General features: G+C 34.4%; 1 protein-coding gene across 1 annotated transcript in view; it reads right to left on the bottom strand.

Moving 5' to 3' along the window:
* Window positions 1-25,367, bottom strand: part of CSMD3 (CUB and Sushi multiple domains 3) — a 1,213,223-nt gene that overhangs the window by 669,917 nt on the left and 517,939 nt on the right. Inside the window, exon 9 of the mRNA XM_063451130.1 lies at window positions 13,453-13,530. Within this exon, the coding sequence (XP_063307200.1) occupies window positions 13,453-13,530 (78 nt within the window). The remainder of the gene's footprint in view (window positions 1-13,452; window positions 13,531-25,367) is intronic.

Here is a 25,367-nt window from a genome sequence, read left to right as displayed (position 1 = left end):
TTACTTATTAATTGGTTTTCCATCCCATTCTCTCTTTATTCTACTTATAAAATGTGCTTATGTCTATTGAATAAAACTCAATAGACATATATATATTTGAAAATATATAAATAGATATACATATATAAATATATATATATATATATATATATATATATATATATATATATATGAAAAAAAAATAAATATATATATATATATGTATATATATATACCATACAGCATGATATATATAAAAGGTATAAATAGATAAATATGTATTAATTGAACATTTAAAACTGTAATGAGCAATAGGTATGACAAAACTATAAATGATAAGATACTCTGTCTGGGTATTTGCAAGAAAATTATAGTTTTTATGTGTTTATCTAAGGAGACAATTGTATAAATTACATTTCACGTCTATGGGACAGTAACTATAGAGCATACTACAGACTACCATCCCCTTCACAGCTGCCCATCTGTACTTTGGGCCTCTTTAACTCTGATACAATGCAGGAGGAGAAGGCCTTTTACAGTCTGCAAGTTTGATGCAGAGGAAATAATTAACGCTTTGACAGAGAAATGTGTTTCTCTGCTGAGTGATGACTGACCCTGGAGTAAAGATGAATGTATCTGCACAATGACAATAAAGCAATGAATACATGCGATTAAGTGCTGGAGCAGTAGTTTAGCTATTTCTAACATAATGTTTTGTTCTGTTTTTTTGTTTTTTTTAATCACAACTGAATAAAAGAACTGTTTACTGTAATGGTGCTGTAACTAAATGTACAGATGGGCACAGTGCAAAAGTAGTTTTGTCCCTTCTTATGTGACAGGTTGTGTATAAATGAGTGGGTCATTAGGTAGGGTTAGTGGAGGTTAGGTGTGGGTAAGCAACATAGTGGTTAGGGGTGGCTGGGTGTATATGAGCAGTGGGTTACATTTGAGTGACAGGTGAATGGGTGTAATTGAGTGAGTGAGGTGGGTAGGTATAAATGAGGGTTGGTATAAATGAGAGACAGCTGAGGTGGGGGAAGTTTTGCTTAGTTTGGCTAAGTAGCAGAGTAAGTAGGTATACATTAGAGCAGGGGTGCCCAAAATATGATGATTTGTCTTTCTAAAGGCATTCTAGAGGCATGCATCATGGTAGTTCTAGTTTTATGACATCTGGGTATCTACCTGTTGATCACCACTGCATTAGAGGAAGAAGAAGAGTGGGAACAAGATTGGAGTATAAAAGCCTGTATTAAGAGCAGACCCTACAGCAGCCCTCTGAACCAGAGCTTATATATTTATCCCTGCTAGAAGATAGGTAACAAACTGGTAATCTTTGTTACTATCTGTCTATTTCCTTTTTGTCTGTGGCAACACACACTGCCACCGTGAATTTAAATTTGGTCCTTGGGGATTACACAACATGATAGTAGCATTCCTGATGGCCAATCATTGGTAAGCAGTGGAGAAATGTGCCCCCAACCTGTTTTTAGCATAATCACTTTCTATGCTGTGTTCCCAGCAGTTGCTCATCTCTAGCAGTTAGCTTTGGGCAGCTGCAATGAAGAATGTGAGAAACTCAACACATTGTTATGCCTTATCTGGATCAGTATTTATTCCTACTTTCACTGCTCTTTCTCTGCCGAGGGGCCATCAGTGGGATACCTCAAAGCTCCTATAAGTCTTAGTGACATTGTTCTTGCTGCTCCACCAATAGTTCTGCCCCTGTTTTAATGCAACAAGTATAATAAACATGGAAATATAATAAGCTAGCAAGTAACATTCTGGCTATTTGCATTTGTTTTGAAACATCGCCTCATTATTACAGATTTCATCATGTACATTATTGCCGAGAACATTTTGACACAGATACATAATATCATCCTTTCCTTTTAACACGGTTCTTTTTTTTTTTTTCAATTCTTTGTACACATTAACATTTTATGTTTAACTACATTTTAACCCTTTTTAATGTTGGATATGTTTGCATTGCTTGATTCATGGCTTCTAAATCAGTTAATATCATTTGTGGCTGTTATGTTGAGAATGAACAAATATTAATTTAAAGCAATATTAGGAGAATAAATCCATCACTTAGCAGAAGGCAAATACTGGTTATTGTTTTTACTTCCTGTGATTTCAATACAGGTCTCCAGCTTTGTTGTTCACTTTGTAATTTAGTGTTTCATTTTCAACTTTTTTGATGTTCGTATCTGTTTCACTATGCATTTTTGCTATGCTTTGCTTCCTACCAATAGATTTCCTACATGTCTCTCTCTATTTAATTTCCAGACAACCTCACTATCCAGCCGGGCATGAAAGCGTCATGCTGAGTGTTAGACAGTATTCACTGCCTTAACAGAACATGAAAAAAAGCCTTTTTGATTTTGTGATACCTCTAAGAATCTGCAAAACAACATAAACAAAGGCAGCTTTAAAAGTAAAATAAGTTTAAGTAGTTTTTTCTAATGTGATAAAGGCAGATTTATAAAAATAAATGTTGAAACATCTGTATGTGTGTCTTGAACTCTGTTTTGACTGGCTTACTGTCCCTGCCTGACCTAGTAATTTCATTATACTATAAAGCTTTACTAGAGCCAGGTATTTCCTGCTGATCATTTCAGTAAATAGTATAGATCAGGGATTTTAAACTTTGTCCCCCTAGATATGTTGATGGCCTACTAATTCCAGAAGTATTTGAAAGCAATAGATAGCCAGAGTATCCTTGTTGTCAGAGTTGTAGTTTAGCAACATCGGGGGTGCAAAGTTTGAGATGACTGGCCTAGGTGCTTGTTAATATATGAGTACTATCTATGTATCTATTTATTTTAATTCAAGCCTACTCTATCTATGGCAATCTAGACTCAGTGGTCAGCAATATATGATGATTAAACATTACCTTATTGTTTTCATCATGTGAATGCATAATTAATTAACTAGTAATCAAAGAATTATAAGCAAAATCCACGAGATAGATAGATAGATAAATAGGTAGATAGATAGATAGATAGATAGATGAATAGATAGATAGAATGATAGATATATAGATAGATCTCTACCACATGTAGATTAAGTATTTTCCACTCCCACATTGCATGGGTTTGCTATGTCAGCGAATAAATGTAAACTAATGGCTGAAATTATAGTCTACCTTTTAGCGTCTTCTGTTACTTGAATTGTTAAGGAAAAACAGTTATTTGTCTTACATTAGTGGTGATCAGTAAACAGTACCAGAACTGATTTATGAGCTTGATCTCATAGTTGCACTAAATATTGAAATTCAGAACCCATATCTCTAACAATTTCAGATTGTTAATTTATGTTTCTGTATTAAATTGGAGACCACATAAATAAATGTAATTGCATCTTTTGTACACAATTCATCCCCTCTTTAGACTTCATTTTAATATTTGTGAAGCTATTATTTAATCAAGCCATTATATAACCAACTATCACAGAGCTTTTTGTTTTGCATTAATTTTTTTGCATTTTTTTTTGTATTTTCCTCAAACAATGCATTATAACATTAACGGTGTCATTTATTTTAAGTAGCCCCATTTAAACCCATTTACCAGTATTTCTAAAATGGCAAACCTATTTTTTTTTTTTTTCGTTTCTATACATAAGTACTTCTTTTTGTTGTCTAGTGTCACTGAAGGCTGCAGTTTTCATAGTGTGCAGACTACCCACTGTGAACAAAAACATTCACATTGCAAAAAGCTCCATGTTTTTTTTCTGCTAAAAGTAATGATTTAGCATTCTAAGCTGTATGTTTTAAAGATAATTAGATGTCTATATTTAATTTTGAATAGCAAAGATTATTTTGATCAGTGTTGCTGAAGCATTGTTGCAGAAAAGAGAAATAGAGAAAATGGGATATCACTTTCCTCTAAGTTAAAGAACTTGATTCAGGTTTCAAGCTGTTAGGGGGTCTATTGAATCGACTCTGATGCAACTGATCTCATGCTGACTGCCTGAGAACTCACAGTATTCAATCTTTATGATTTCAGACGTGTCACTTTGTGTCACTATTACAAAAGAAAAAGAATGAAAATTGTAAGAAATATTATATGCCTTCAAACCACATATAGAGAATTATGTTATTTTAAAAGTGATGCAAATTGTTACCTTATGGGCAATTCCTTATATATCATATCCACCTTCATATGATTTTTGTACATTATTATGTCTACGTGCTAATGTGTGTACTGTGCCTGTTCATATCTGGAGATATATTGCATTAGGAACCTCGCAAGCATCTGTTTGCTTTGGAACCATGCTAAAGTGACCATATACTTTTTTTTTTTTAGCTAAAAACCTCTGGCGGCAGTGGGTTGCCCAATATCAGCTAATCTGAGCAATTGTTAGGGTTTGGGTTAGAGACATCCTGCCATCATTTTCCTGCAGCTAATTTACCAGAGGTCCACTGTAACTGGCTGTCAAAGTGATTGGATACCTCAACCTGGTCCATGTTGTAAACAGTGTATACTGGACTATTGCTGGACTGCCTCGCTAACATCTAAGTGCATAGCTGGTTTCCAAAAACTCAAAGATGTCAACACTAAGGCTCTATTCAGGGTCATTAAAAAAAACATGCCCGTTGCCAGGTATGCAATTTAATCCTACCTAGCCACACTACTTAAGCAATGGAGAGCATGCAGCCCAGTTCAACACTCCCTTCTTGATTGTAACCTGGTAGGGACAATTTGCTCCTTCTTTTTTGTCTGGAAGAACACTATAATGGTTATCTTCTTTACATCAGGTGACTGTTGGAGAATCAGTTGCTTGATGTGAAAATTAAAAAAATCAAATACATCCTTTAACCCTGTATTAGTGGTTTCACTCTCCAAAGCCCCCTTACAATGTCTCTGCTAGTGTTTATTGCTTGCTTTTGATTGACCTTCAGACTGACTCATTTTTCTGTTGACAGTGCATGTATGCCTTAGCTGAAAGCACTATCTGCATATAAAGACATGGTACCTCCAGATTCATTGAGTCCAGGGGGAAGTGAAGGTCAAATGGAGGATAAATGGGAATGTTGGATGGGCAAGGGACTAGAATCAACCTTGGGTAGATTATATATGACATATCTGTCATGGCTGCCTAAAAGTTATGGAGCTTTTAGGATACACTCTATAAGAGAAAGCACATATTCGTTGGGACTAATTAGATGGGTCTCAGTCTTAGACAGCCCATGAGATGTATCTTAGACATCGTCTCTTCCCACTGCACAATATGGCTAACACATTAAATTATGTGACATATTACTGTGGATTTGCACAGTGGCTTTTAGCTTGGAAAATAAAAATAAATATTTTAGCTGAATAATAATCCTATTTGTCCACACGCACAAGCTGTCATCGGTCTGCATATCAAGAATTATCTACTAAAGGATGAATTCTGTAAGACAACTGCAATTCTACAATCACTATAAGGATTATAAGTTATGAACATTTACAACTGGGCTGTTGCATTGTTGTGTTACATGGACACCATAGTAATAAATGTTGCAGTATATGTTTATTAACTTTATGTTTTTGTTCATTTAATTTTTATTTTATAATTTATTTGTAATAATTTTTATTGAATTTGTTTATTTCTATACATACACATCTATCTACTTTCTTTTTTTTAAATATGAAACAAAACAGCCACTTGATGTTAAATGGAAGATCTACTCTCATCGAATACAAAACAGGAAATAACAGATTTTATTTACAAGCATTAAAAGGGACAAAAGGTTAATGAGGACCCTGTTCACCTAATTTTATCATTTTTTTTCTCCTTTAACCTTCTACTTGCCTCACTGGAACTCTGTGAATTATAATGCAACTTTCCGTTACTCTGAGTCATTGAATGTGAGAAAGACAGAGGGGGTGGGTAACCCATAGTTAAAGTCTACTGTGCTTCCACGCAGGGAGCATCTAGAAATGATTGGAAAAGTAACGGCTTTCAATGCAGTTTTGTTAATTCACAGATGGGCTTGCTCTCACATTTGTCAATATGCACCTTTTTACCTAAGCGCATAGAGAAAATTAGTTGGGGATTTGACCAGTTGATAACGGTGGGAGTTTGTCAGGTGTTTACTTGGAATTAAAGGAATATATTTCCATCTTTATAATTATAAATGTATAATTAAATAATTAAATGATGTGCATTAGCCATTTTACTACTAGCTTGTCAATTGAAGTTAAAATAGATGTTAATTTACACTAAAATAAATGTATAAAAATGTAATGTAGCATCAGTAGAACACAAATAAGCAGTGGGGTTGTGTTTTCCCCTTGGTGATAAATTAAAGGGTGCACCCCCTTTCCTCCCTGTCCATCTCTATAGGATGGAGGGCAGGACCAAGTCTATTTGTGATATCCTGCAGTAAATTGTGTTACTGGTAAAAGTGATTATATTATTATCTATGCTTTGTTTTGGTTTATTGCTGAGACATGTTTGCTGTCAAGAATACTGCACCGGAGCTTCCACTATTTTATTTAAATCTTGAATATACCATATGCAAAATATTGGTTACACTGAAATTGACACAACTTGAAATTTTCTTACCCAAAAAATAATGAATAATATCAAATCTTAAACCCTCATATGATTACACATAAATTGGCAGTGATATGTAAACTTATGGTAATACATTTCATTAGATGTAATGATAGAATTAACAAAGTATTATACTATGTATTGCTTTCTACAGCAAGTAAATATGTGTGGATTACAGCTAAAGATGCATACAAAGTTATTTGCATATTTGCATTTTAACATTCCCATTGCAGTTGTTTTTTTCCCCATCTAGTTTGAAAGCTTTTTTTGTGGTTAGATAACAGCTTAGACTGTAAATAAACATAAAATTCAACATTTTTAAATCTATCCATAATAACTGATGGTGTAAAACAAATGAATTAGATAACCATAAAATGCAGCAACTTAAAGAACCTGAAGAGCCACAACCATTGTTTTCTAAATATGATGAGTTAACTGACTATATGTAGGTCTATATATCATTAAATATTTTAGTGTATTATATCAGGTATTTGCAGAACATACAGGGTCGATAATACTATCAATTATTTCAGTTTTTAAAACAGAATTTGAGATTGGTCACCAGTTGGTTACTAACATGCAATATTACTAAAGTATTGGTAATTAGAAAGTTTTCTGTGTCGTTTGAGTGTACTCTTTAATCTAGATAAAGAAAAGTATTTGGAAGAAGTGGTGTAAGCTAAGTATTTTAAAACATACCAACATAACAACTAATAATTGTATTTATTTGTTTCAGATCTAAAGAGGATCTGGGAGTATAGCTATAAACACCCTTGTTTTTTTATATAGCTGAATAGTTTATGTTTTAAGAATGGATAATATCAAATGCTGAAGGATTGGAGGAGTGGTAATGTTAGTTTTTTTTTTTTGTGGATAGTTTTGACCATTTCTGGAGGATCTATTCGCCATGATTCTGGTTCTTCAACAGTTTGAGGTGGCATCAAATGTTCTGGTGAGTTATGTGATAAGTGAATGTTGTTAAATCAAAATAAAACAGCCGGCGAAAATTAATATAACTGATTTTAATAAATAAAAAATCAGATATATTTAATAAACTATATAATAACTCCATCTAATTAAAAAATACCTTTATGTTTTTATTGGCCTGGTAAATCTGGTAGGGCTGCTTTCTAACATTTAGGTTATGTCTATATGAATCCCGTTTCTGGTGTGATGCTCAGAAAATTGCAATGGTTTATTTTGAAAGCTGGAACCCAAAATCTGAATACAGAAATTGCAGTGGCCTGAAGCTAATTGTGTTTTTGGACTGCCAAATATTATATACAACATAGCAGACATGTTATTTTATGCAAAATACTGATTGCCAGGAGCCAACTTTAATTGGCTTAAGATTGGAAGAATATCCAAAGTTTTATGACCATTTTGAGCATGGGATATTTGTTGCATGTTACTCAGGAACTCTGCGTAAAAAAATACAATCACCTGCTAGGGAGCAAGAATTTATTAGGTTTGCTGTTTTTTTGGTGTATGCAATCATTTCTTCTACATTTCTTTAAAGAATTTGAACTGTCAAAAAGCTGAATCAGGCAAACAGTTTTAGTTACTGGGAAGTATTTTGATGGTGGTGTATTTGAATTTTCCATCTACTCAAAGAATTATACTGTGATCATCTCCCAAGTAAAAATCTCTGGACATATTTGCAAACTAGGCACTTTCTTGCCCAGAAGCAGAAGTATTTCGAGTCACAGTCAGTGGTAAATGCATAAGACAATAATTTAAATTGTGCATTCACTTTAGGCATAATCACATATCATTATATAGGACAGAGATTCCCATATATCAGTATGATGTGAACGTGGATGCAATGAAAGATTTTGCTCAGTTGTTTTCTTTCTGAAGATTTTTGACAAGCACTAGGGGGAGTAATATGCATTTTGTAAATACTATCTAATATTGTATCTTCTAGTGCCTTTTCTTATTTGAAATCAAAATATCTGAACTGAAAGCTCAGCTATCGTGGACATTTTTTTCTAATTCAGCAATTTTGACCTTTAATTTGAAATTCACTTTGAATTTATGACAGTTCTCACTTTAGTTAATAACCCTCTCAGTGGTGATCTCATACATATTCCAGGTAACTGTGATCTTTGAGACCCACAGTAGTCAGCAATATGTGTGAGACAACCAATGTCCCCCATAATGTGCTTTGTTTCAGGCCATCCTTATGCCTCATTAATCTTTAAATCATTTTTAGCCCGTGGGTATGAGTCTCAGATACATAAAAGGTATGTGGATTAAAAGTAAGAAGGTATTCTATGTTTATGATCAATTCAGCTTGAACCACATATAATACCATGAAAACATATAAGATTTTGCTGATATATGTGTAACATATATATTGTTATTGAAATGAGTGTTGGCAGAAATCATGCAAAAAATAGAAAAATTATGGAGATATACAATTATATTTTGTATATTTTAATGTATTTCTACGTCTTCTACATTACATGAAATAAATTATAAATAAAATAAATAAAATATTTTACCATTTGATGTTTATGGGTTTTATTATGACCCTATTGGCTGTTCTATTTCAGATACATTTCCTTTCTTTGAATAAATGGCAGGCTTTAATTGGTTTGTCAGGATGGAATTGACTTAATTTAATGCAATGCAAAATATTATCATGCTTTAAATTTCTAGCATTTACACTGAACAAACAGGTGCCTGATCATTTACTATGGATATTCTAATAATGTCATAATAACAAATTTCAGAGTGCTAACTTTATCTGAAAAAAATACCTTTATAGCTACTTTCTTAATTTTGGTTTTTCAGCTGTTTTGCAGATTGCTCCCCCATTTGGTACCCTTATGTGGGATGGCTTATGTGGAATTGCCATATTTAAGGATCCCAGATTAGGGAGCTATAGACTTAACAAAGGTATCTAATTTTGTAGTGGAACCTTTAAATATGGTAATTCCACTTAAGGAAACCAAACAATTTTATGAATTGTTTAGAAGATACAACTAGTGAATGAATTGAATGAAAATGTTAATTTTGTGTAATTTGTTCATTCTTCCATTTTGCCTTTCAGAATTTGGACGAATTGACAAGTGAACCCATTTTGTCCAAATTCTTATTCTTCTGAAAGCCAATGCCCAAGTGTATTGATAACACTGTGTAACTGGGGAAACTCTAGATTTCATGAGAGAGGAATAGAAAATGAAATGGGCCATCATTAACACATGTCCAGTTGCCACCAAGAAAGTATTTTAGGATACAAAATGAAACAATATTTTATAATTACAAAAAAATATAGAAATTCAGCTAATTAGTAAGAAAATAACTAAACTCATGTCATGGCTGTATTATCAATTTAATTATGTATTTTTACATTTGACAGTAGTCCAAATTAAATTTAAATTTGATATCAAAGTAGCCAAAACAAAAACAGAATTGACAGAAGTGAATATTAATATTTGCTACTAATTTGGTCTAAATTGTGAAACTCTGTTTGAATGCCTAATAGTTCTCAATTTAGTAGATCATTCTGAAGGGTTACTGAGCATTTTAATCCTAAACAGTGAGTTTTCAAAAGAAGCTATTTTAGCTTAATTTTCTAAGATCACTGTTAGGTCACCACACCTCCAAGGTACTTAAACAAAATCTCCAATTTGCAGCAAATTAAAATCTTTATGCTAAATTTAGGTTAAAATATTTTTTTATATTTGGTTTTAAAAGCACTGCAATTCAGAGTTTGTGAATAGACCCCTTAGTCTGTAGCGCTGGAACTTATTTATTATTTTTCTTTAAAAAGCTATCTGCCTTATTGCAGTCCTTCACCATTTAGAGATTTGCAAAAACTCACAGCTCTTTACAGTATGATGTTAGGTGATGTAACCAAAGGTACAATTTGCAAAATAACTTGTACTTAACAGTTGAGTTATGTTAGACTAGGCTAGAAAAGCAGTAAACTAGTTATGGATCCCTAGGTGCCCCATGATTAGTCTTAAATCTTGAACTCTGAAACGCTATATGAACAAATCACAAAAGAAACAAAACAGACAATGGATGAAACATTTTGTTTGTTTCAAGATTTATAGTTCTGTCAGTGGCACCAAAAAAAGAAGAGATGAATGTTGGAAAAAAGATGATTTATAGTTAGGAAACAGTCACTAAATGTTGATTTTACTAACAGATCAGACAAATGACTGACAGAAGAAAAAAAGGTGAGAAGTAAAAATTTTTTAATAAATTTATAATGTATAAATATATAAATAGAAATAGAAAGTCACAATATAGTTAAGCAGACCAGTGGAACCAAACCCTTGTATGTGTATGTTCAGCAATAATTTTACGTTCTCTCATTAAATGCGCCCACACCAATTATATATAATTTTTTAGAGGACAAATTAGAATTTATTTTGATACTCTAAGCATATACATTAAATACTTATAAAATATTAGAACAAAGAAAAAAAAACATTATGAAGAGTTTTGATTTTGAAACAAGTGCAACTAAAGAAAAATAACACAAAATAGATTCACTTATTTTTCCTAATTTGTTAAATGCCTCCTATATCTAGGATTAAAGTTAATTCTTGGCAGTTATAGGATAAATATTGCAAGGGTTAAATTGTGTTTTTAAAATTAAAAATGTATTTGATATGCTAAGGCTACAACTTTATCAGCAGCCATAGAATCCATAACCATTACACAAAAATATATAGTGAACTTTATACCATTACACAAAAATATATAGTGAACCAGTAAACTTTACTAAGACACTGTTCATTTAACTATTGTATCACCAACCCCTGCTAATTCTATTGGTTATAGGTAATCCTTTGTGGTTTCCACACATATTTAATTTTTATGTACATGAACATTAACTCTCGCTAACCCTAATCCTACTGCTAACGTTAACCCTACACCAACACTAAGAGTGACATACAGATATGTCTTCATGTTACACAGTGCACAGGGCACGATGAGTGGGAGATCTTTATACTTTTTCAGATGATCACACAGTTATTGGGACTTGAAAATATGCAAGATGTGTATGCAGGGTGACCAGATTGTGACTTTTTAGATCTAGTGCGACTACCTCTTTCCAAAGAAAATATTTAAAGTGATTTAAAGTGCTCATTAGATATGACCCAGCTTACAGAGGAGATAACTAGATCAACCTGCTACAAGTGTGGATGTAAGCCCACTTGTGTCAAAAGGTGAGGACAGTCCATGCAAGCATTATGGACTTTAACTCACTATTTGTATGACCGCATGAAATGTCCCAAGTACGTTTGTATGATGATTGACTGCAAAATATAATATTTTCACATTTAGAGGTTAATTAAAAGCCCCAGAGTGATATTTATATTTTTTTCTTTCCTGTGAATCCCATAATTATTGTGGCCAGATGTAACTTCCTCCATGACAGGTTTTGTGGAGCTTGGAGTTAGTTAAGCATTCAATATTCTCCACAATATCCTTTATCAATAATCTGTTAACAGCCCCCAATATTCTCATAACATGCAGTATAGGTAACCTGTGCTCCTGCCATCACATGTTGTAAGGTGAAATGGAGAACCACTTGTGGGTCCAGTAAATATGCCTTAATTATTGCAGTAGCCACACCATTATGATGTTTTTCTTGTATGCTACAATAAATGTTTTCTGTTATTAAGGCTGCTGAACCTCTTCTATATTTATCTCTGCTGCTATAAATATGCCTTGACTTGGGGTGTGTTATGGACAGTAGTGGTCTTACAGTGACTAAGTGTCCCACTGTCATTTACTTAAAACTCGGAAGAGGTACATAACCAGCCACAAGATTGGAAACCCAATATGCCATTCTTTAACTTCTGCCAGTTAATCAGCGCTTTAATCTATATTCCACCATACATGGGGTTCTTTGAAATGAATACCTCCTGGTTAATATTAGGTATGGATAACATTGCACATGTGTTTTTTTGGGGGGAGGGAGGGTATATTCATTTGTCACTTGCACTGGCCAATTAAAAGTGCAAAATTGTGTCTATTCTTTCCAACAATTTTTTTTGCCACTGTTAGATTTTGTAGGAGGGCAGCTTTGACCATTTGAATTTTTGTTTAATGTATAAAAAAATTCTTAAAATTGCAAATGCATCTTTATTCCTAGTAATAATACCATAGTCTTACTATTTTGTCATTGTATTCAATTATAACATCAACAGGGAAAAAATGAGTTAAACATTTGGAAGGGGAATTCAAAATGGTAAAAAGATGAATTAATTTTTCCATACTACAAAAAAGGAAACAAAACAAACGAACAAAAAACAAACACACAAGGAACCAATATTTAAAAGGTAGAGTAACTGTTTCATAAATAAAAAAAATGGCAGACTTACATAACAGGCACAAACATGAAAGTCGATGAAACATTTTTTTACATAAACCAATTAGTGTGAGGAATGGGATAGTCTCATATTAGAGCCAATTTTTAGCATGTTTATTTATTAAAAACTGTTTGCTGCCAGCAGACTTCTAAACTTGAAATGTGGACATCAGTTGCAAAGTCAATACTATTCATTTAAAGGAGAATATACTTTGCTTTATTGTAAATTAGTAAAAAAAGATTTGCTTTGTCTCACTACATGACTATAAAGTCTATGCTTGACACCCCTATTATGAAAAAATGTTTTAATTCATTCCACTATGTAAAGCTACTAATGAAATCAATAGTATATCCTTTACATTTTTAAAAAAGATACACTTACTTTATTGGGATATTTAAGCATATTTAAATATTTATACTCTTTCATGCATTAAAATGAAGAAAAAAAGCAAAGATAATCCAAGTAAAAAAACAAGATGTTTTTAATTTACACATAACATCAATAATAACAATACAAAAACAAATACAGTAAAATAAAGGGTCAATATAGCACCAGAAACAAAAGTAACAAAAGCGAGTAAACTCACATATAGAAAACTTGCTGTTGAGGTCTTTCCCTGGAAACAATTTAAATCCTCTAGATTTAAAATCTATGGACTTTTTCACTAGTCAGGAAAACAAACAAAGAAGATGTATAAGGTAAAACAGTCTATTTGCTCTAATATTTATGTAATAATATTTTCTATATTTATATAATACACTGTGTGTGTGTGTGTGTGTGTGTGTGTATGTATGTGTGTGTGTGCTGTACCAAGGGTATGCAACCTTCAGCAGGCCAGATGTTTTGGGCTACATATTCCTGATATTTTGACAGTATTATAATATTATGGGAGATGTAGTCCACAACACCTGGAGTGGTGAATGTTGCCTACCTTTGGACTATAATGGTGTGAGTATATATATATATATATATATATATATATATATATATATATATATTTATATATTTATGTATATTCATACAGTTTGGAACAAAATACCCTGCACTCAAGGGACTCAAGGGACTTGTATGGAGACAAAAAAATATATATTTAATCCATAGACACCAACAATGTCTGTGGATTAATTTTCTTTTTGTCTGCATACAAGTTCCTTGAGTGCAGGCTATTTTGTTCCAGATTGTAAGTGGCAGGCAGGAGTCGTACATTTTTGGCGAAGAAACACAGTGCCGTCAGTTTTGGATATTTTTTAAACACACACACACATATATATATATATATATATATATATATATTAGTATAAATATAATCTGCACTTGCAATATAATTTTTTTGCAGGAATGGCTAAAATAACTTCTGAGCAATATTGTCAAGGCAGCTGTGGGTGGCATTCTTTACAACTGCTTCAGCTTTGACAGTTCCAGTTGAACTATTGCTGTATATGGGATCTGTGCTTGCTCAAGCAGTTTAACTGCCACAGAGATCTTTTGATCTAACATGTGAGCCATCAATCAGTTGGGTTTAGGTGAGCAACCCTCTTTTACATGAAGTAACTTCACTCCGTGCACACAGTCAAACCCATCTCCTGTGTACAGCACACAAGTCAAACTCGTCTAACAAATAATGAAGACCAGTTTGACAATGCAATAAATAAATACAAACCTAAACCTAATATGTAATATGGGCAATCTTCAGAGCTGCAGGAAATATATCAAAATGACAGTGGCAAACAAAGTTCTAGAATGTAGCTCTCAGTAAACAGGTTCACAATTTATTCTGTATATAGAAACAAACATAAACATAATAAACTCTATTCTGCAGTCATAATTACTGGTGAGTGTATTCCTATATTTTAACTTGAAAAATGTTAAAGCAAATACAATTTATTGCATAAAATGAGTAAATAAAAACAATTAGTGTGATGATGGTAACTCTCCTTATTTTGAGCCAAGCCAAAAAAAAGAACATTAGAACATCTATTTATATATCTAAAGAATTAATGATTACCAGTCTAATGAGTGGTTAATAAAATGCAAATGCAAAAACATGACAATTAGAGCTGTGTAAAATATTTCATGTAGTAATACAACTGAACATCAAGACATTTAGCTATTGTTTTTTTTAAACAAACTTGTGTTCATTCTATTCTATTTTAACCCCATATAATGAGAATATAAATAAAATGGGGTTAGCATGCATAGTAAATTTGCTTAAAATATTACATGACCTGTTCTATGCAAACATTAAAATGCTATTTTATACTTTTTTTTTTTTAGGAAATGGATTAAGAAGATTATGCATCACATAGTCAAAAAGACTGAAGGGAACTGAAATCGCATTGGTTGGAAAAAAAAGATATTGAAAATAAAATAACGGAAATCAGGATATTTTGCCAAAAGCTTTTAACGGACTACTTATTTATTAATTCATGCAGAGAAAATGTTGCACAAACTGTTCAAAATCTTGGAACAAAGTAAAACCATTTATATGCACCCAAGTATGGAGAAAGATAATGTGATCCATTCAACTGAAAAAACATCTACATCTGCCATTTGCCAGTATCCAGACTGCTTAACATTTAAAGAGAATGTATTCAGCTATAGATATAATGAGACGAAAAATAATAAAATAAAAACTTTTAATGTTAAACTGTAAAACATTATCCAAACCTGTTAAATATTTATGTTTCAGATATAAAATCATATTTATTATTATTTATAATTAAACCCATAGGAAATTTATTTCTATAATTGAAAAATGAAAACTGATGTATTGGGGATATATTTGATTTAATATTAAAATAGAAAGACAAAGGGCTTTTGTTAAGGGATTTCATGACAAGTATTTAGGGGTGTTATTTTACAGCAAATCAAATTTCAAACTGGTTCTAATTATAACTGTCAAAAATAGACCTTTATATCATAAAAATATGGACTATTTATCCCACAATTCATAAACTATACTTTAATAACTATAAAACAACACAAACATATTTTCCTTAGCCATTTGACTTTCAGGTTTAAGAACGATATTAGTTCGAAAAGTGAAATCGTCCTACACTATATCCCCAAACATCTAAATTCCTCGCTAGTCCCTCAATGCATTCTCCCTAGATTTTTTTTTAACTTATGATTATCGCAAAAAAAAATAAAAAATGCATAGGGCAACTTTGGGTTTTGTGTATTAATGTAGCCTGTGTAATATGTGACCTTGAGTCATATATATTCGATTATGTAGAGTCTAAGATTTTAATCAACTTCTACAGATAAAATATAAAAGATTGTTTCATGACAACTGCTTGGAGGTGGTTGAGACTGCACCCTCAAGGAATAGCCAAATATGGAAAGAAGGGTTTAAAGGAGCATGAATAACTTGACATTTATTTTATTAAACCAGCAAGCAAGTACTTTAAACAAACATACAAACTAAAAGATAGCAATAAAAACTTTGAAAAATATATAATAAATATTTATAAACTTGCTATTGTTGATCATGCAGTTTGCATTGTTGATCATGCCTCTCAGCTAGGGGAGTTTCTTCAGTCTACCTCCCCTCCCTCTTAACCACCCACCTCAGTTACAAACCTGTCCACTAATGACAGAAACAGGGCATAATTGTGCATCAGCGGCTAATAAAAACCTGACATCAGAGCCTGTTTTGCATTAATCATACTGATACGACTCCCTCTCTTCTACCAGTGTCAGGATGTTGCAAGGTGAAGAGATCTTCCAACTGTGCATGTATAAATCTGTTAGGCATGCCCCACGCACTTTTCTAGTATTCATAGGGATAGAACACTGAGTTGTTAGATTAGTGGATGTGGAAAGCAGAAGAAAGAAGAAGCAAGATAATTAAAAAAAAAATCCACAGTGAGGCAATAGTCTCATTCAAAGCTAAAGCTTTATTCTCAAATCTTGACATTTTTCCTTTATTTTGCTATCATTAGGAAGCTATATTGCTCAAAAATATGAGCAGTGAGTATTTTTGTCTATTAGTTTGAGGTTGCCAGTGACTGCCACTTTCATGATATTACAAATAATGGCCCATGCAAACTGGATAAAAAAGAGAAAACTATCTCACTAGTATATCATGTATTTACTTGTTTTCTTTCTTGACTTTCCATTTTTGAATGAGCATATAATATGCTGACAGTATAAAATAAATTGCAGGTTGAGTTAGGAACAAGCCGACCTCAGTCAGGACTATAAGTGTACATTTAGGAAATGAATCAAAGTGGACAGCAGTGCGATTTGTTATCACACATCTTCTAAATCCTTCTAATTTTTATTTGTTTTGTATTTATAAGACAACTGAGATCACACAAATAAGGTTTAGTAAACAAAAGTTTTTGTTTTAATTAACCACTTTAAAATACAATAACTCTTTTCATATAATTTGCATCTTATAATTGTTATGCCAAAGCATTGGAGGCCTTGCAATTAAAATGAACAAGCATATTATCATTAAAGACTAAAGAGAAAAGCTATTCTCTAAGTAGTGTTTGTGATGACATGGGAAAAAAAGGCTTGAAATATAGGAGGAAATATTTGCAAGCTTATTGGCAAATTAATTGGCAAGTTTGCAAGTTTTTACTTACCAAAATAGGCATACCTAAGGGCCATATAAGTTGCGTTTACCCTCATTGAAACTATTCAAAATTAAATAATTTTGTAACTTATTTACCACCCACTATACCCATTTCTAAAGGACATAGTTTGTTGTAAATGATAAGCAGGGGTGGACTGAGCACTTGGGTGAATTAGTCATGTCCCTAAGGCTCATGAGGGGCAACCTCAAGTTGCAACCTCATGCAGCAACAGAAATATTTTATACTTTGCAAACCTTTTAAAAAGTTAGAGTAGCACGTTAGACACTATAACCATTTCATATGCAGGGGTTAAAGTGCCTGTGCTAACAATGCCTAGGTTGTCCTAAAAATAAAATGATGAAAAATACAAGGTTTTGATAGTATGAAATTAACAGAGCCTAATTTACTTTTAGGTAGGAGAAAATAACCAATGCCCCCTAATTAAAACCATAAAAAGAAATATACATCGATCCAGCCCAAGCACCAAGTTCTCCCTGCAGCCCAATCCGTGAACTATCTCTAATTACAAGGAACCTGGGCAGCTTGTTGCTGAAGCAGAGTTGGGCACCCCACATCTATTGAATTTGCAGAGCTTCCTTCCTTTAACCCTGAGCTTTACTGAACTCTAGGGTGTGCACTGTGGAGGGCACGAATGTGGTCATACCCCTTGTCCACCACCCAGTACTGCCATGCACCAGAGTGTCAGTGTTTAGACAAAGCAGGGAGAAGAGGCTAGCTTAAACGTGATGGATGTGGGCATTTGAGAAAAAAAACTGAACTTTTAACTTTTAAGTTTCTAGTAGCTAAGGACTTACAGTGATGAGCAAAATAGAACAACGTAAGGAAGTGGAAATTGGATTATTTTTATTTTTATTGGGCGAGGACTTAATTACTATTGCTCCCCCTTGTGGGGGTTTATGGTCTTCCTTTTACCTTACAGCCATGAACACTGTTTTTGTAACATACCCAAATTCTACTGGTTATGGCTTTATGAGATTTTCCAAATGCTCCAATTGAAAATAATGGTAACCTCTCTGTAACCTCCTCCTTTGGCCTCACACGGTGGTCTACTCTCTGTACCACCTCCAATCTCTCCACTGTTCCATTTCCTTTACCTGACCACCATCTGCTAACCTTTGATATCAGCATACCCCATACCCAAAATTCACCACCCTCAACTCTCCAATCTCGCAGAAACCTCTACTGCCTTGATCTTCAGCATTTCTCCACCAAACTCCAAACTCTTCTTTTACCTATCTCAAATCTCACTTGCCCTAACTGTGCAACCTCACTCTATAACTCCACTTCCTCCTCTCAACTAGACATCATTGCACCTCCTACATTTAAATGCAGCAAGTGTTCCCAGTTACAACTCTGGCACACCAAGCTGACCCGATATCTCCAAAAATGTTCAAGAACTGCTGAACGCTGTTGGAGAAAGTCCCACTCTGCACCTGACTTCCTATACTGTAAATTTATGCTGCGCTCCTACACTCTAGCTCTTTCCTCTGCAAAAGTAAATTACTTCAACACCCGCATAACCACACTCTCCCGTGAATCAAAACGACTATTTCACACTTTTAATGCTCTCCTTCACTCCCCCTCCTCCAACTACCCTGACCACCTCAAACTTTGCAACTCGCTTCACTGAGAAGATTTCTACAATCAGAAAAGAGATCTCTAACCTCTCTCCCTTCCCTTCCAATACATAACCCAACCCCACTCCCTCTGCTGTTCTATGCTCATTCGCACTACAATGGAAGAGGTTTCTGCTCTGCTCTGGTCCTTCCGCCCCACCACCTGTTCCCTCGATACTATTCCCTCATATCTCATCCACTCTCTGTCTCCCTCTCTTGCTCTTCCTCTCACTAAAATGTTCACTCTCTCTCTTTCCTCTGGCACATTTCCTTCACCCTTCAAGCATACAATCATAATGCCTATTCTGAAAAAGCCCAACCATTACCCCAACTCCCAATCCCTTACTGTTCTCTATTTATACTGCCTCCCTTGGCAAACTCTTCAGCTCCTTTGGCTTCCATTATCATTTATATGCAGATGACACACAAATCTACCTGTCCTCTTCTGATCTTTCTCCGCCCATCTCGACTCATGTCTCTTATTGCCTCTCCGCAATATCCAACTTGATGGCTGCTCACTTCCTTACACTCAACCTGTCCTAAACATGACTTCTGTTCTTTCCTCCATTAAGTATTGCTACTCCGGTGTCTGTCTGTCTCCAAGTCAACTGCGCCACCATCACCTCTACCTCACAGGCTCGCTGCCTAGGTGTTCTCTTTGACTCCAATCTCTCCTTCACTCCTCAAGTTCAGTCGATCGCCAAATCCTAACGCTTCCTTCTCAAAAACATAGCTTGCATCTGCCCTTGTGTAACACCAGACACAGCTAAAGTGCTGGTCCATGCCGTTGTTCTTTCTCGCCTTGACTACTGCAATCCTCTTCTCAGTATTATGTATAGAAATAGGCACTTTTAAGCCTTCAGATAATTTCTACCTTTGATTACTGTCTTACTTACTTAAGCTGTGTCTAAAGTTACTTACCTTCTCCCTCCTTCTATCTCTCCAGATTTTCCAATATCATCTCGCTTTGTATACTTATCTTACAATTATTACCCTACTTTTCTACTCTAATAACCCCCTGTATTACCATTACAGCCAATTGACAATTTAGGTGATCTCTCCCTATTATAATACTGTCTTTTTTTTTCAATTTAACTCCCCTCTCCTTTTTCAACAATTGCTCCAGATTATTTGGACTTAATTCTGAAGGGGTGTTTATTATACTAATAGGGAATATATAGAGACACAATATATCAACTGCTGTCTTGATCTTTAGGATCACTTGTGAGGATGCTCCAGGGGGCTAAGTAAGGGTTTACCTATGTATACTAGGACATAGGAGACTCCATTGCAGCCATTTATACAGGGACTTATACTATTAGCATCCATGAAGGTGCTAAAGGATATTCATATCAGGCACTAATAGAACCTGTGTAGCTGCAGGAGTTTATACTTATTTCTGTTTTTTTGCACCCTTGATGGTGCAGTAATTGAGGGGTTTTGCAATTGTATTTTAATAGTCCAGACTATATATAAGTGGACTTTTTTCAGGATAAGGAGCAACATATACGTATCGAAATAGGCATTTTTAAGCCTCCAGATTATTGCTACCTTTGATTACTGTCATATTTACCTAATTTGTGTCTAAAGTTACTTACCTTCTCCTTCCTTCTATCTCTCCAGATCTTCCAATATCATCTCGCTTTGTATACTTATCTTGCTATTATTACCCTCCTTTTCTATTCCAATAAGCCCCTGTACTACCATAACAGCCAATTGATAATTTAGGTGATCTCTTCCTATTATAAATACTGCTTTTTTATTTTTGTTGTTGTTGGACATTGTAATTATGAAATAATTCTGAAGGGATGTTCATTATACTAATAGGGAATATATAGAGACACAATATATCACCTGTTGGCTTGATTTTTAGGATCAGTATATCTAATTAGCATTTAGATACAACTGTCAGTTTTATGTTTATTTTTGGCAATGGATAAATAAAACCTGTTATATCATTGAATAGACGGTTAAATGGTTATCTTTTGCTATTTTGCAGCAATCTTCTCACACATTGTTTACTGCTGAAGACATTTCATTCAATCACTTACTTTGTTTTATGAAATACCAAACCAGGGATTCTCACATGAGGTTTCCCTGATTTATACCTCTTCTCGGTGGTCTTAAATGTTCCCAGATTGCACCGCTGCAATCTATAATGAACGAGGCAGCGAGGCTCACTTTCTTGTCCCCCCTACACCTCCCACTTCTCCCCCCTCTGTCAATCCCTACATTGGCTTCCAGTTAGATATAGGGCTCAATTTAAGATTCTGGTGCTTGCTTACAAGTCCCTACATAATGCTGCTCCAACCTACCTATCCTTTCTAATACACAAATATATCCCGTCGAGGCCCCTGTGCTCCGCTGAAGGCCTATGCCTATTCTCTGTCCATACTCCCACAACTGATGCTCACCTCCAAGACTTCTTCAGGCCTGCACCTTTTCTGTGGAACTCCCTTCCCTTCTCCGTTAGACTTTCACCCAGTCTCCACTCCTTCCAAAACTTTTTGAAAACACACTTCTTCAGGAAGGCATATCATTTAAACTGTTAGCAGGTTTTCATCCCCCGCCCATGACTCTTCTCCTGCAACTGTCAAAAATAACCTTGTTCTCAGTGATTACTTTATCTAGCATTACTTTATCTAGCAACCTATTTCATTACCACTACATATACCTTTTGTATCACTATGAGGTCACTGTGAAGAGGATGGATTATCTCAGCAAAGGAGAAGTGCTCACTAACACAGATTTAGACAGATTTGTGAACAATATTTGAGAGAAATAGGCCTTTTGTGTACATAGAAAAAGTCTTAGATCTTTGCGTTCAGCTCATGAAAAATGGGGGCAAAAACAAAAGTGTTGCATTTATAATTTTGTTCACTGTATATATACTTTCTCTCCCTGCACACTAATTCCTCTCCTGCAACTGTCATCAAAACTACATATAGCCCTCGGTGAGTACTATTTTACCAACCTACTTTTCTATCCTACCGATACCTTTTGTGTCACTATACCCCACTCCCTGTAGCATGTAAGCTCATTGAGCAGGGCCCTCAACCCCTCTGTTCCTGTGCTTGTATTTGTCTGGTTACAATTACATGTCTGTTAGTCCATCCATTGTACAGCACTACAGAATTTGCTGGTGCTATCCAAATAATAAAATAATAATAATAATGGCAATTTTGGGTAAGAGACAATTACTGATATGATAACAGCACACCACTAGAACAGCAATTCCTGGCGGCTTTGCATCAACTAATTTTATTTTGTTAAATTGTTTAATGAAGTATGCAATACATTAAAATAGGGATAAAATCCAGCCTGCAGTGTCTCTTTAAAGCATGTATATGACCAAATTGTGGCTGAGGGTTCAAACTGCTGTCAATCCATTCCTGAAGATAAGTATTTAAAAAACATTAATGAATTTACAGTAAAAACACATGAGATTGCTATGCTAAAGGTGATTATATCTAACTCATTGTTTAAATCACGTTTTAGAGAAAGAATGTATTTTTCTTATATTAGGTTGAATAGTAGGGTTAGAGGAATGTTGACTTAGATGTGACAATAAGTCATGCTATTTTGTTGTGGAACTTGGCTCTAGTATGAGACTCAAGAATTTTGTCATGTAACTTAACTCAAGAGTTCCTTACACGTTTTTGATATGATGATACTTTGCTAGCAGAAAATCTATATGAATTTATTAAAAGTAGCAATGTTAGCATTCATCATACATTAGAAGTATTTTTGTTGCAATTTTGTATTAAACATCTTTGTGTATTTAAAATGTGAATATAAACAACTATACTATTTATTACTAATGCATCAATATATAGAATTATTTTGGCAGTAATGCATTGGGCTTATATTTATAATGACAAATTGCAATGCATGTGCTTATAACATTTCTAAAGTAATGCTGTATCATTTTCCCTAGACTAACATTACCATTACCAGCTGTATCACAATTACAGCGGACTTTGCATTGATAAGGGTTACTGATTCAAAAAAAAAATACAATAGTACCGAAAATTAAACTATATATATTTTTATTTATATTCATAGGAATTTAAAGGGTTACTCCTAGCGCTATGATCTCTTCACTGATTTGAACTGGTCATGGTGCCTGGAGCCTGTTTTGCGCCATGAAACACTGCATATACAGAGGTTAACCCCTTTGCTACTGTAACTCCACTTTTGGCTGCGTCCTTGGGACATGACTAAATAGCCTGGAACAAGAGTTCTGGCTGGTTAATGTGAATCCTGTCATGCTGGTGCCAGACAGCCAATGGCATTGCTGCTCTCCTTCCATGCCTCCCATGTCCATCCCTTAGTCTGCCCTCCCTGACCTCCTCCAGCAAAGAGAAGTGATATCCGCCATAGCGGATTTGGCTGCAGGGAGAACTTGGTGCTGGGGCCGGATCAATGTATATTTCTTTTTACGTTTTAATTAGGGGGCATTGGTTATTTTCTAGTGTCTAACATGCTACTCTAACTTTTTAAAAGGTTTGCAAAGTACAAAATATTTCTGTTGCTGCATGTGGTTGCAACTTGAGGTTGTCCCTCATGAGCCTTAGGGACATGACCAATTCGCCCAAGCTGCATGAAACTCATTTAAATAATGACATACTATAGGTCATCGGTCCTCAAACTCCGGCCCCCGGAGGTTGCTGAACTACAACTCCCATGATTCTCTGGCTATCTATGTAATTCAAAGAATCCTGGGAGTTGTATTTCAGCAACATCTGGGGGGCTGGAGTTTGAGAACCCCTGCTATAGGTGTTTCCCTAAGAGGTCTATACGGTTGTACTGACTTTTGAAAGAGGTTTGGATAACATTGGTGAAATATCTGACTGAAAAAAATACTTTATTGAAGACAATCTCTCCATTAAAGACAACTATTTTGCAACATCACCTGTTGCAAACATTTCACAAGTCATTTTTCTTGGCATAGATTTTTATCTTACTCTATGACCCAAATTGGTCAGTTTCTTAAGTTTTACTTGAATATAAAAACAATGCATTCAAAACATCTGGAGGCAACTTCAGTCTGCCAGCAGTAAAATTATTAAACAAACAAGTATATAAATGAGGAGTGGACTTTACGAAAAGTATATATGCTTTATAAACATCGCTTCACTTGCAAGCTAAATGAGCTAATAAAGCTTTTGTAGGTCCCTGTAACCTTGAGAGTATAAGAGTATAAGAGTATAAGAGTATATATTGTTTATTATACCTTGATGTACTAAACTATGTATTTTTAATTTGTATTTTAAACATACAGTTCTACATATATTTTATTATTGAGATTTATATTTTGTATGTTTATTTATGGTATTATTACACATACACTGTTTTTATTATTCATTGTATGGGTTTTTTTGGAGTGACACCCAAGTGTGTGTATTTTGTTGCACTGCATTAGCAATTTCCACTGCTGCACTTTGTTATTCATTTCATTTTTTAGGGGAGGCAAGAAGAGGAATAATAATGCAAATGCAATGGGGACTGTTTGTGATGACTACTATAAGGAATTTAACATGGTTTCAATGAAGGCAAGTCATTCCCCTAATTGGTAAAAAAGAAACAAAAGAGATTGCATTAAAGAAACAGATACAACATATGTATCAGAACAAGAATGTCAGCTAATCATATAGACCTGTGGTGAACAGGCATATGCAAACATTTACAATGTATACTGTAACGGCACCCCCAGGCATAAAAGGGGTTAAAAGCTATTTAGAGGATATCCCCTTCCAGATATACAGGCACAGCTACTGTAGACACCAATCCACCGAACTGGAGAAGCATATGAATGCCGTAAACAGCTGAACTGGAACCATCAAATGCTGTAAACAGCTGAATAGGAAACCCCATATGAATAGGTTTACACTCCTAGCAGTCAAACTGGAACAGCATACAATAAATCCCCCCAAGAATGAGACAAGGCTCTGTTTTGAGGGTCAAGCAGGAACAGACAGAGCTGTGGGTTTATTGTTCTTATATACACATTAGTACCACCCACAGGGTTTTGGAAAACAACCAATAAACACGTACAATACACTCAGACACTCCAACACAAAATCCTCCCCTCTGCCTGTGATACAATTACCTTACACAATGGGTAATGTAATTATCACAGACAGAGAAATAAATTTTTTCCACATTATTCATAACTTTAAAAGAATGCATCACATTCACATGAAAACTTACATTTTCAGAATCAGCATACTCCAAATACAAACATATGTCAAAATCATCCACATTGGTCCATTGGT

Source organism: Pelobates fuscus, chromosome 4 (genome assembly GCF_036172605.1).
Source record: "Pelobates fuscus isolate aPelFus1 chromosome 4, aPelFus1.pri, whole genome shotgun sequence".
NCBI classification, from domain to species: domain Eukaryota; kingdom Metazoa; phylum Chordata; class Amphibia; order Anura; family Pelobatidae; genus Pelobates; species Pelobates fuscus.
The sequence above is the reverse complement of the archived record's forward strand: the minus strand, read 5'-3'. Positions and strand labels throughout refer to the sequence as shown.